The sequence below is a fragment of the Meleagris gallopavo genome, chromosome 9 (assembly GCF_000146605.3).
Source record: "Meleagris gallopavo isolate NT-WF06-2002-E0010 breed Aviagen turkey brand Nicholas breeding stock chromosome 9, Turkey_5.1, whole genome shotgun sequence".
Lineage (NCBI taxonomy): Eukaryota > Metazoa > Chordata > Aves > Galliformes > Phasianidae > Meleagris > Meleagris gallopavo.
In genome coordinates, this window is record NC_015019.2 from 18133396 (window position 1) to 18146446 (window position 13051).

General features: G+C 47.0%; 1 protein-coding gene across 1 annotated transcript in view; it reads right to left on the reverse strand.

Annotated features, from left to right (window-relative positions):
* LOC100547793 (melatonin receptor type 1C-like) overlaps positions 1-1168 on the reverse strand; it is a 29430-nt gene extending 28262 nt beyond the window's left edge. The window contains exon 1 of the mRNA XM_031554740.1: positions 838-1168. Within this exon, the coding sequence (XP_031410600.1) occupies positions 838-1168 (331 nt within the window). The remainder of the gene's footprint in view (positions 1-837) is intronic.
* Positions 1169-13051: the final 11883 nt, after the last annotated feature.

The following is a 13051-nucleotide window of genomic DNA, read 5'->3' on the forward strand; positions in this document are numbered from 1 at the left end:
TTTTTTAATCTTCCCAGCCCTAAACATAAAAGACCTTGAACAGAAGAATCAGGAGAGACTGTGTTGTTGGTAAGGCCTCCCTGGACTTTGCCTGCTGGAACAGGTTTTGTATTCACAAAACAACACACAGAGTTTGTTTCTCTGTGTGTGCTTCTACCAGTTTTTAATCACTCCGCTCCGCTGACTCGATTATTTTATGCAGCAGTGAATGAACATGTAAGCCAACCAACACCTTCTGGCTTCCAAAGATCACCATAAACAATGACAAGTGTCCTTCAGACCTTGAAGCACAAATTCCTACCAAAGCCAATTCAAGTCAGGGACACACTGTTTTTATAACTCCCGGACATCTGCAAAGGTTCCAGACATCTGGGACAAATATAGTGCTTGAAATGTTTTACCCTCGATGTTTCTTAGGAAAACTGGGAATAAAAATCAAGCAAACCCTCATTCTCTGGCAGTGATAAAAAGACAGTGATGTGTAGCCACACAGCTTTTGCACTAAAGCCAGCAGCACTTGTGCTGATTAGGCCTCATTACACTGACATACATTCAAGCAGCTTGTCAAGTAGCTTAAAGAGATGCTCAGAATCTTTTCCCTTACTACAGCTTGGCCTAAGTTTTCTCTCTGCGAAAAGAATAAACACACTGAAGCTTCCCCATGCCTTTCCAGTGGAACGGAGAACCTACTCTCTATTTAGGCTTCCTATTCAGCCCCTAACCGTGGATGTATGACAGTACGACCAGCAGCTTACTCCCCAGGCACCGTCAAGCACGTTCCTCACAGTGCCACACGCTCGCTGCTCCCTACGCACGAGAAGCAAACGTTTGCCGTACCACGGAGCTCCTCGCCGCACACCCGCCCCCCTATCCGAGTCCCAGGGCCTGCCAGGGGCACACAGCACGGCCCCGCTGAGCCCGAGGCCTCCCACACGCCGCTCCCGGAGGCGGCCGCCCCAACCCAGGGGCACCGACACGGGGAACGCCTCCCTCCCGGTTCAGAATCCCAGTCGCCAGCTCCCACCACCCCGCCAGCGTCCCGTCCGGTTCCGGGCCTTACTGCCGAAACTCGGGCGCGAAGGCCGCGTTCAGCGCCGCTTTGTCGTAGCGCTCCATCTCCACTCCTCAGCGCCCCGCGCTGTCGCCGCTTCCGGTCACCTGACCGCATTACTGCCGCTTCCGCTCACTTGACCGCGCACCGCGCGGCTGCTGGAGAGCCATGCGCGTGCGCAGAGCTGGTGCCTTGCGCCGCCGTTTCCCCAGCAACCGCGGGCGCGGCCTGCTGACGGAGACACCGAGCTGCCGCTGGGGACAGCGAGCGGGAAGCGCCGCGTCCCGTGCTCGTCCTGCGGAGACGAGCTGTCCAGGTGTTCTCCTCTCCTGGTATTAAAGTTGCTCAGAATTTTTTTGGAAGGGCCTCGTTGCGTCCTTTCGGCCCTCAAATATGAATTCGTCGCCCAAAGGCTGTAGAAAAATACCTTCTGCTGCCAAAGGAGGAGCTTCTGGTCATGGCCAGAGGGAAACGGCCCCTGCTGTAACCGAGACGTGCTGCAGAGAAGCAGCAGGTCTCAGTGCCGCAGCACAGCCAGGCCTTCCCACATAAAGCCCACGAGCTGCCTGGTGCAGCCGGGCTCCTTGGTTCATCCCCCTGCCAAGGGGGGGGATGCACACCCAGCTCTCCGGCAGCAGATGGGTGTCATGACATGCTGTAGCAGCAGCCCGATGTGCGGGTACAGAGTTGTTGGTGCTCACTGAGCAGCGCTGGCGGCGAGGCAGAATGTTGCAGCCTCCAGACAATAGTCTATGGAAGCTGTTTAGTAGAACGCTGCTATCTTATCTAGTCTCGTACACAGCAGCAGTAGGATGTGCGTCTCTTTCTTGGTGAGTCCACGTTGCTGTCTTACTGCCCAGCCAAGCCAGATGTGAATCCTGTGAGTCACCACCTCCACATGTGACTCTTCTTGTGTTTTCCTGCACACAGCCCTCATTTCTGCAGCCTGGTGCTGCTCCTCCTTCCGGCGACACACAGTTCATAGCCTGGCACAGCAGCTTCATCCTCTTCTCAAGGCTGTCCTTCGTGCAAGCAACGGGAGCCAGGTCCCTTGCCCCTTCAGGCTGCTCAGCAGAGTTTGAGCAAGCCCCAGGGATGTGCAAAATCCAGCTCAAATGCAGAAGCAGGATATGTTTACAGATTTCCTAATGAACAAAAATGATTTGGCAAAAACATCCGTGCATAGTTAAGATATGTCAGACACCTGAAAAATGTGAATGTAGGTGCCACAAGCATTTAATCAGTAGATACGTGGTATTCTTTCCACTTTCACCAAGACTTTCCTGTTTGTTTCCCTGGAACAGCAGTGACATAAGATAATTTAGCAACAAAACAAGGAAACATCAAAGTAGAATGATTTCACATAAACTTACCACAGAGATGCTATCAATCATGAAAGGGCAGCAAGTAACTCAAGGCCTAAGAGACCAAGTCATTTATTTTTAATAATGAATTACCTCATATCTCAGCACACCAATTTGCTCATTTGCTAGATGAAAAATAGTTTTGCTGAATAATTTTGTGCATGTTTAACTACTTTTCTTTCATGAGCACTTAATGGAAATACAGCATGATTCAAAAATTTTTGCAACTGTGAAAAAAATAGCTTTTTGTTTACATTTTTTCTTTCAGTTATTTTAAAAGATCAAGAACTTACAAGGTCCTGCCTAAGCTCTTTAGTTTTCACACACTGAGTATTCTGAAATTGCTAGCAGACCATAGACTTTTGGATTATAGAGCAAACAAAAAATTGTCCTGAAGCAGAGATGGTGCTGCAAGCATAAGAAGCTGCAACTAAAGATTGGTTTATTCCAGCACACGATCCTCCATGACAGTCATCAGTGGATGCTTGAAGAGTGAAAACACAAAGCACATACAGAGCGATGTCTTTCCTGATATGTGGTCCTAGCAAGGTGCTCTACAGAGAACACTGCCTGATGGTGAAGGGCTCCAGCAAATGGCAAAGCAGTGAGAAAGCCTGTTAGCCTAACTCTGGCCACGTGTTCCCAAGTGCATGGAGCAGCTCCCTTTCTCCCAGCCTCATTTGTGCTACAGCCCCTCTCTCTGCTCCCTGTGAATCACCTTGCAGTCTGACCACAAAATTAAAAGCAACTCAACAGTGCAAACCATCGTGTGTCTGCAGAACTCAGTACATTTGGGCCCACGTGGAGCAGGGAGTGCATTTCAAAATCTGGATGGAGAAGGGAGGCTGTGCAGACTGAGCCCTCTGAACTTGCGTCCAGAGGCTTCATCTCAGAGATGATGCGGAGCAGCTGGGAAGCGCTGCTGGAGCAATACCATCTAGTGGTAGATGGAGAAAGAAAGTCCCACATCTCGTGCAGAGCTGAAAAAGGGAAGATCTTAAAGATAGTTTTGAAAAACAGAACCACCTACTTGCGAGGATGTATGTATATATGTAATATTCAAGGTTTTTTTTTTCCTTGATGATTTATCAAAGTAGAGCATATTAGTCAGATGATCAGAACAGGAAATGACATGGAGAAGGAATGATGGTTACAGGAGCTAGAATAGACACAAGTTAGAAGAGCTGATCCTGCAGAAGTGCCAAGTGATCCCCAGGATCCAGATTTTGAAAAGACATTTTCTAGCAGCAAGCAAGCAATGCCGAGTAGAGCCTGCCTTGAGGCTGCTAACTATTTATTTAGCTGTAGAAATGCTCTTAGGTGGTTATGAAGTAGCCCCAGAGGTGTGGATGAAGAAGAGCAGGTATGAGACACAGCTTTATTTCAGGTCATGGTTTGCCATGGTCAGGGGAAAGATGCATGATGTTTGTGACGATCTCAAGTGCAGAGGGACAATTCCTATGTAGAGAGCTGGCATTTGTAAGGCACGGTATCATCTTTATTACAGCACCTGAGAGATTGAGAAAACAAATTGATAATTCTAGGGGCTGTCAGTCTCTTTTGCTACATAGTAAAGGCTTCTGTGCCAGAAAACTGTCCCTTTTTTCCAGTGATGCCAGTTGATATGTGAAGATGTTATCTCTTTCTACCAAAGCATTTCGTTTTCTTTAAGTTATTATGGTTCCAGCAGTACTGCAAACACTCCCTATCTGTTTTTGAACTTCTGCACCACAGGAAGAAAGAGATGTTTCTTCCTGATACTCCAGCCCAAAAGTCCAACTTCTCAAAGGAAAGCATAGAGCACGTTGCTGACTTTGGACACCAGACTATCACTAATGCTGTGGTTTAACAAAGAAACCATATATATGGGCTTTATAGGAGTACAGTCTCTGTTACAACCCTGTTGCCTGTTCCTAGGATAAGTCAGAGCAAAGAGCTAAGATATTCTTATGAGCTGATGGAGGTTAGAAGTCTCCCAGCCTGATTTCCACCTCCTGCTATAATTGCTGTCATTTTTCAGAGGAAACATAGGGCTACTGACAGAAATGGCTGCCTTCCACTCACGTTGTGAAATACCTGAGGCAACTACACTAAGAGTGGGAAAGGCTCCATTCCCACAGCTGATATAAATCAACCCTACTTACCAATTACAAGTGAAACTGTAGATAATGAACTCAAGTGAAGAGGAAGAAATTCCCTTTGCCTGTTCTGGCAAATGGAATTGATTTTACATGTTATAGGAATCAGGCCAATATGTGACATTATAGTGCTGCCCAGGCAATACTGACTGTGCAATCGAAGTTGTAGGTTTGTCTCACAGGTTTGAGGTGTGCTTTTCCAAAATGTAGATGTGCACAAACACACACGCACAAAAATACATACACGCAAACACACACAAAAAAATAGATACACACAAACTTCCCACTTCTTTTTGGCTTATTGCTAGCTTTGGAAAATAGAAGGGGCCATTGTGGAAATGGAGAGTTATAGAGGCGATGTTTCTCTTCTACAGAATTAAAAAAAAAAAAAGAAAAGAAGAGTCAAACAACCCAATCAGGGTGTCAGGCAGCATGGGAAAGTCCTCAGAATTTGAAAAACCTCAGAGAACTCACCATGATAATCTCTGAGCTGCAGACAGACAGGTTTGTCCCTCGGGCGGGCTGCTGTGACATTCAGCACCCAAGTTCTGCCGCAGAGCCTGGAAGGGCTGGGTTTGCCACCAGCACCAGGCTTACCTTGGAGTTTAGGGCTGGATGAAAATCTGTTCACTAACAGTAACTCGATCATGGGAGCAAAAAAAAGAAAAAAAAGTCACATCTAATTTCACAGTAGATTATTCGATAAAAATTCACAGTATTGTTTAGCTGAGACAGACTACAAGCTGCTTTCCACTTTTGCCAAAAGGATTTTATCACAAACAGGAGATTATTTTTCTAGGTAATCCATATGATTTCCAAGAAAAAAAGAAAGAATCTCCAGCCAAAACAGTACAGCTGGGACGTTCCAACTGCCCAGGAAAAAAGCATCAACAACTGGAGACTTTTCTATCTCCATAACCAACTGCAGAGGCATAAAGCAACAGCCCCGCCATCTGTGTTTATCTTCTGTTAGTTTATCTTCACTGTCCGATTCTCCGGGAAATTTCCCTGCCCCTGTACCAGAAAACCAATTAGTGGCAAGGCACAGACAAGAGCCCTCCCCGCCATCATCCCTGTTATTTCTTTGCCAGCTGGCCCTGGAGTTGGTTTAGGCTGCAGCAGCCAGCACTCTGCAGGCACCCAGCATGCACAGCTGAGCAGCACCAGCTCCCAGCAGGTGACGTAGAAAAGGCTGTGTTTTCTTGCAGCGTTTGCAAGCACCGCTGGAAGCAAGATGCTGGCTGGAACAAATACATCCAAGGCAATTCCTTGTACCAGCAGAGCAAGCTTTGAGGTTGGCATGTGCATCACTGGACAGGGCAGGATAAGGCCAGGGCTGTTGCGCACTGGGGAAGAGGGATCTGTCAGCGTGAAGAGCAGAGGGTTTTGTGACAAACGTTAAATGCAGTCCCCCACTCTATAAACGCAAACAAATTCGAAAAAGCAGCTGACCGGTCCTAGAGATGTGTTTTATAGCGTTGGAAATGTGTGTGTGGCTTATGGCTTGAATAATACCTGCTCATAAAAAGAATGTTGTTTTATGCAACGGGAACTGTAAGACTTCACGCCTGCTAGCTCAGCTCATACTGTGCTGCTGTGGGATGACAGCCCTTTCCTTTCAAAAGATAGTTTCTATGGTAGGCTTACAGCCACATGTGCTTACAGGGGAGCACAGAAGGAGCAGGAAGAGTCCAGATCTCCAGTGACTTCTTCAGCAGTGTAAACTACTCCCCTTTGGCTTCAAGATTGATACTGTTAGCATAAAATAAGAGGGAAAAGCTCTTTTGTATTAGGGCAGGATTATGGCCATACCATACGGCTTTCCTTCTGTCACAGAAGGCATTTCTGCTGCCAGACAATCAGGATGGCCAAACTGTTATGTTACACTCTTCTTACCCACTACGTGTGGTCATGTGGCAATGGGGCAGCATTGTCTCCCCTGCTACCACTGCCACAGTTTGGGGAGATTTCATGGCTCCCCAGCCCTTCAGCCTTTGTCGCAGGGATCTAGTCCTGTAATTTCATCAAAGAACCATCTGCATTTTACCTTCATCTTGCAGAGGCAGAAACAAACATAAAAGCCCCACATGCTCAGTAAGGCTATCTGTTGGTTATGAAAATAACGCAAGGAGCCAAAAGCACAGCTCAGTGCTGTGATTCTGGTCCATCCAGAATGGCTGAGAATGAGAGTGAGAATATAATTGTTATCATCATTCATATGCACGCATGCACACTAGTTGAAAACTCTTCCACGTCCCAGGTCTGGGCTTTTCTGGTTTGTTTTTTTTGTTTTGTTTTGTTTTTAATAATACAGAAAGGACAGTACTGGGGTAAAAGTACTTCCAAAGCCCACTGAGAGACATGAATGCAAATTCTCTGTTCTGAATATAATCCAGCTGATAAAATATAGTGCTCATTTTGGTTAGGAAAAGCTCTTAAAGTCCAAAATTCCTTCAAAATGACTTTTAGAATTCAAAGGTTTCAGACTCCAGCCAGATCCTGGCAGACTTCACAACATGCTTTGATAAACTGCTTGGGAAATCTTTGCCCAAGCACTGTGAGCAATTGGCAGTAGAGAGTAGAGATTCTGAGAAGGTCTCAGTGAAGCAGATAGACCTCACCATATTTAGCTGCATATACTTCTATGACTCCTAGAATATTATCTGACTTCAGGAGAACTGCAAGCAGAAATGCTGCCTGTAGAAAGATAGATAGATACAGAGAAGTACATGTACAAGTACTTCAAACGAGAGAGAAAAAATAACAGTGTTCAGGATAAATGATCCATCACAACCACTGGAAATACTATCCAAATATACTGTGTGGGAAGATTTTAAAATCTGTCATTTCTCTGCTGAAACAGTCTTTAAAGTGCATGATTTCCGATGAGCTTCACAGCAATTACAAGAAAATTACCTTCCCTCCTCCCTGTTCCTGAAAATCTCTATCTTATTTTCATTGGAACTGACACAGCAAATGGTCCCCGTTCATCCTGTGTCCTGGAAAGCACTGCAGAGATGCAGTAAGCTGCACCAGCCCCATCACAGAATGTATACAATTTATTAAAATTTATAAAATTACCAGCTTTTCCCCTATCTTGTTACGCACTGAGCCATCTATCAGTATGTCACTGATGTTATTTGCATTCTCCAATAAAACAAATAGCAACATACTTGTAGCAATAGAGGATGCCAACAGTTGAGGATGTAAGCCAGACTTCTTCAACTCAATTAAGAGAGAGCTAAATTTTAACCAAGACTGTAGCTTCAATCTGCCCTTTGCGTGTGGCATCTTAATTAGCTAATAAAAATCTCCGAGGTCAGCTACACTGACAGGAGTTATTTGTTCTGATCCAGTATTCACCCACAAGATATTTGAGTCCTACCAGAGCCACAGTTTGTCTTTCAGGTGACAGAACACTGCTCAAAGGAGGCCAGAATGGCCTGCACGTAACTCACTGCGAGCACAGCTCCTGGTTTCTCTGTCAGTGTGGATGGAGAAGTGCAAGCAGGGCCTCTCTCTTTGCCCAGCTTTCCTGCTAGGTGCAAGGAGGAGCGACTCGAAATTAGAAAACATCCAGTTCCCTTTGTCAAGCATTTCACCAATCTGCTGTAAGATTGCTACTCCTTCTCCCTGACCCACAACTGAGCTGACTTGTGGAGCAGCAGAAGCAGCCCACAAGTAGTTCTCCACGTGGTGCGGTGTGGAATGTCTCTCTCAACCCCACTCAGTAAAAATTACAGACAATCAGTAAAGTTAGGAATTAAACGGATTAGAAATTGTAAAATACAAAAAGCTTCCAAGAAGAATCACTGCATGCCAGTAATGCTTGGAGGCCGCAGGGGCTGAAGCAAATAGTATGCATAAGAGTACATCGTGTGCAGCACACAGCAGTGTGAGCATTAGCTCAGCAGCAGCCCAAGGCTAGATGACAGATGCTTCTGTTTCACTGATGCCCGCCAATGATAGGGCAATTATTTTCTCAATAAATAATACTCACATTTCATTGAATCTTATGCTGCTTTGTTGCAGGGGTGTTTCCCTTGCTCTGCTGAGGTCAGTAGGGATTTGGCCTTTGATGGGCATTTCATGAAATCTTGTATGAAGACACGGTAACTGCTGCACGCAGAGAAAAAAACATGCTTTTTGCTGGCCAACTCTCCTTCAGTTTAGAAGTTCCCATTCAAAATTAATCTGATATGCTAAAAAATTGATACCATTATGATGTGGAGTTATCAAGAAGCTCGATTAAGGATCATGGTGTTCTGGCAAAACAATGATCTCTCCCATCAGAGCACGAACTAGCAAACATTGCTGCGGTTGGACTGAAGAGCTGCAGCTGAAGAGGAGCAGGAGGACACCTCTGGAAGCAGTCTGAGGAGTAAAGACTAACAGCTTGTGGAAGCAAAGTGAGAAAGGAAAAGGTGGAGGGTCACACAGCAATAGCTGATGTTAATGCTGATAGCTTATTTCATGTCTGCTGGCTGGCTACAACATAAAAACTGCTCTTAAATGTCCCTGGGGACTGAGTCAGCTCCAGTGTAATATTCTTCATTGGCAGGGGTTATGCATCATGGGAACGAGTTGCCCTAAGAGCGACAGTGAAATCTCTACTCTTGGATGTTTTCAAGACTCAGTGCGGTAAGGCTGCAGCTGAGCTGGGCGAGTGGTGGAGGTGATCCTGCTTGGAGCTGGAGCGGGGACCAGAGCTCCCTTCCAGCCAGCACTGCTCTGGATCTGTGACTCAGTCAGCTCCCGCGTTAAAAACTGAAATGGACACGCTGGAAATCCTCTGTAACTGCAGAGAAAAACTACACTGTGCACAGCGTACAAAACTGCAGTAGGTGATGGCTCAGGGAGAGGCAGCCTGGTGAGGTGAAGGTTAACTCTGAGTCTTAAATTCGTGTACTTGAACTCGATGGCTGGTGAGCCGCTTCTGAAGGCACAGCACCAGCAGATGCTGTCAGCTGCACCCAGGCTGGAGCTGCTTTTGCCTTACTTGAAGGCGCTTGATCGTATTAGCTCCCACCCGTCTCTTCAGGAAGTCTGGAGTTTGCGTTTTGACTTCCTTAGCCCTTTCCTAAGCTATACATTCAAATATTACATTCCTTCATCGCTTACTTTTTTAAATAAAGCCAAATGCGCACTGGCACACAGGATTTTTTTCTTCAGACTCCCTGCGAAGCCTCCCCAGCGGGCAGCACTGCGTTCCGGCTCTTTCCTATCGGGACGCAACAGCACCGAGCCCCACGCAGAGCTCGGCCACGTGCGGGTCCTCCCGGCGCGGCGGCGGGGCCGGGCCGCCTCTAGGTGGCGCTGCGCAGCAGGGAATGGCCCGCTAGGGCATCGCGCCGCGTTCCAGCGCACGCACGGCTCCAAGGGCCGACCTCAAAGCGAGCTGCCCGTTTCTTCAAATCGGTTTCTTCCGGGCTGTTAAGGTGGGGGAAATTAGCTCAGTCACGTCGCATGTCATAATTTAGTAGCCAATTCGCAATTCCAGGTTGTACAACCTCCCAGCTCCTGCCCGCGTCCTGGCGAGGACTCGCCGTGGCAGAGATGCTCTGCGTGGCCACCTCTGCTGCACGTCAGTGCCAGGGATGTCAGTGAAAGATTGCACAGGAGTCCAGAAACAACAGGAGCTGCAGGTAGTACCAATTTAGACTTTAGTTTGGATGTGGTGCTCAGGGATGTGATTTAGCAGAGGGTTGTTAGGGTACTATGGTTATGTTGTGGTTGGACTCGATGATCTTTAAGGTCTTTTCCAACCTGAGCAATTCTATGATTCCATTCTATTACCCTCTATCTAAATAATCTGTGTCTCGCTGGGATAGTTTTTGGTTCTTTTAAAGGTAATGCAGCAGTGTTGAAATTACAGGCTGAGGTCTGTAGAATCGGTTCTACTAGCATTAGCACCATTTGACCAGCCGGAGCCTGACCCAAAGGCAATGAAAGCAGAAAAGACTGCCATTGCCTTGGCTGAAAATTGTCAGATTATGCGACCACACCACAGGGGGAATCCGCACCCTGCTATAGCTGTGTGCAGGCAGCCAGCCCCAGGGTGCCAATTTCCCAAGACAGAACATCTCATCTCCCCAGACACCAGGTCAGGTACAAACATGCTTCTCCTTTGATACACAGAAGCATAATTACAGTTTCTGGAAGTGCTCCAGGAAGAGTGCTGATAGTTTTCGCCTGTGAAGAAAAGGCAGCTCACAGCCTTTTGCTTCCCCCTTTCTTTCACCAAATCTCTGAGGAGCTCCCTCACAGATCATTTTTTCACGTCACTGCAGACCAGCAGAGCAGGATCCAGAAGAGGCTGAACAGTTGGTGCTCAGCCTACACAAAATTCCATCTGAATCCACACATAAGGTGTTCCTCTTACTTTTCTCACCTTTGGGACTCGACTCAGCTGGTTATTTTCAGAGCTCACAGAAGCTATAGCAGTGACTACCCCGTCCAACCCATTTACCCCATTTTAGTGATTGGAGTCACCATCCCAGATTGGGAAGAAGTAGGTTCTCTTTCTGGAATACACGACAAAAGTTTAAATCCCTCTCTGCCTTGAATATCCAGAGATGAGTGAGTCTGGGATAGCTACTCATTCACATACGAAATGAATCTAAATTCAAAAGTCTCAAAATCCTGAATTTAAACTCAAATTAACAGGAACAGTGAGAGTGAGACTCCGAGGAGTGATATCACTCAAGGGGGAGTATGGTATAAAATCCATAACCATCACTGACACTCAGTACTCCCAAACAAATGAGCTAGTACCTACAACAGAGAATCACGAGACCTTTTCCTTTCATTGCTTTACCAAATACTTATTTTCCCCACAAAAAGCAGGACAGTTTAAGGGGAAGAGACCAGAAGCCTTTTCCTGCTTGGGGTCTCACTGGGGCAGCAGGACTGCCTGCACCCTGGCAACCCTGCACATAGCAGGGGGGTTGAAACTGGATGATCACTGTGGTCCTTTTCAATCCAGGCCATTCTGTGATTCCGTGTCTGGGGCTCTGCCATCTGGTGCCAGCTCTGCCTGGCTGGAGCAGCCAGGGCTCCTGCAGGAAGGATGCGGTCAGCTTGCTTGAGAACAAATCTGCTGTTGGAAAGCCTGAGCTGAGGGCAGGTCTCTGGTAGAAAGGGATTCCCATATAAAAAAAGAGGTTGGAATCCCCGCTGCTCTCTTAGGCAGTTCCCTGCTTTTCTCATTTTATGCAAGGAAAGGTCATTAATATTTTGAAAGTTCTGCTGTAACACTCAGCCACCAAGCAGAACTCCAACCAGCTGAAAGATTTTCAAAGAATCAGCATTGGTCTCACATATGCAAAGGTCTGGATGCAGTGCTGTCCTTCCAGGCATGTCCAGGTAGGTTGGCGGACACTGCACACATCTGGGTGCTCCTCTGCAGCCACCTCCAGGGCATAAGGTCGAGGCTGTGTGATGGAAATCACTCACAGACTACGAAACCCAGGATGGTTCTGCCCATTATGTCAGTGTTATATCACCAGACCAGAGCAGCAAAATAAATGAACCCTTATTTTTTTTCCTTGCCATATGGCTGTTGTGAAATTTTTCATTATCACAAGTAATCAAGGTGATGTCACGCCTCATTCAACACACCATACACCAAAATATCCTGGCTTGCTCCTCTCAATAGCCAAAGAAATACTGTGTTCTGCTACTCGAGTTTTAATTCTGCAGGCTCAGATCCCAACACAAGTCTGGGCTGGCCTTATGAATTCCGATGAGGATGCAGCTTAATGTGGCAGTCTGATAGAAACAGACTGAAGGGAGGCGGGGATTTAATAGCCATGGCCCAAGTGCTCAGCTGGTAATGAAGAAGGCTTGTTATTACTCATTTGCATTGCATAAAAATGAGATCCAGGTCCAGGCTTAATAAATTCCTCCACATATGAAATAACCTTCCTATTTTCTTTCAAGGAGCTCTAAGTCCAAATTCAGAGACAAAAAGATGGGCACCGATGGATGAATGGGATGGCTGAGCACCAAAGCCTGGAGCAACTCTTTTGGGTACCGGCTACAACCAAAGGCAAAAGCAGTCTCTCAGAGACAAGTTGTGTTACTGCACGTGGAAGAAAAATCCCTGCAGCAGTGGGGATGGTGTGGCTGCGAGCAGCCTGGCTGCAAGGAGCTGCAGGTGGGTTTGCAGGAATCTCCCCACAGTCACCTCTCTGGTGTTTGCCCTCAGAGAGCAGCAAACATCCTGTCCCGAGGGCAGCGCCCTGTCTGCTTGAGGCGCAGGGCTCCGGGCAGCCTGGCTCAGCAACGGCTCCTGCAGATCCTGTCTGGATGGACATGCAGTTATTTTTTCCCTCAAAGACAAGTGCTTTTCATACCTCTAGGTGTTCAGGCTCAGGCATCACACCGACCTATGGAGAGGCATTGCACCGCAGCAGGAGTGTGAATGCTTTAGGTGGGCGCTTCTCGGAAACTAGCCTAGATACCAGAAGCAGCGTAAGTGCGAATGCAGTACTGCT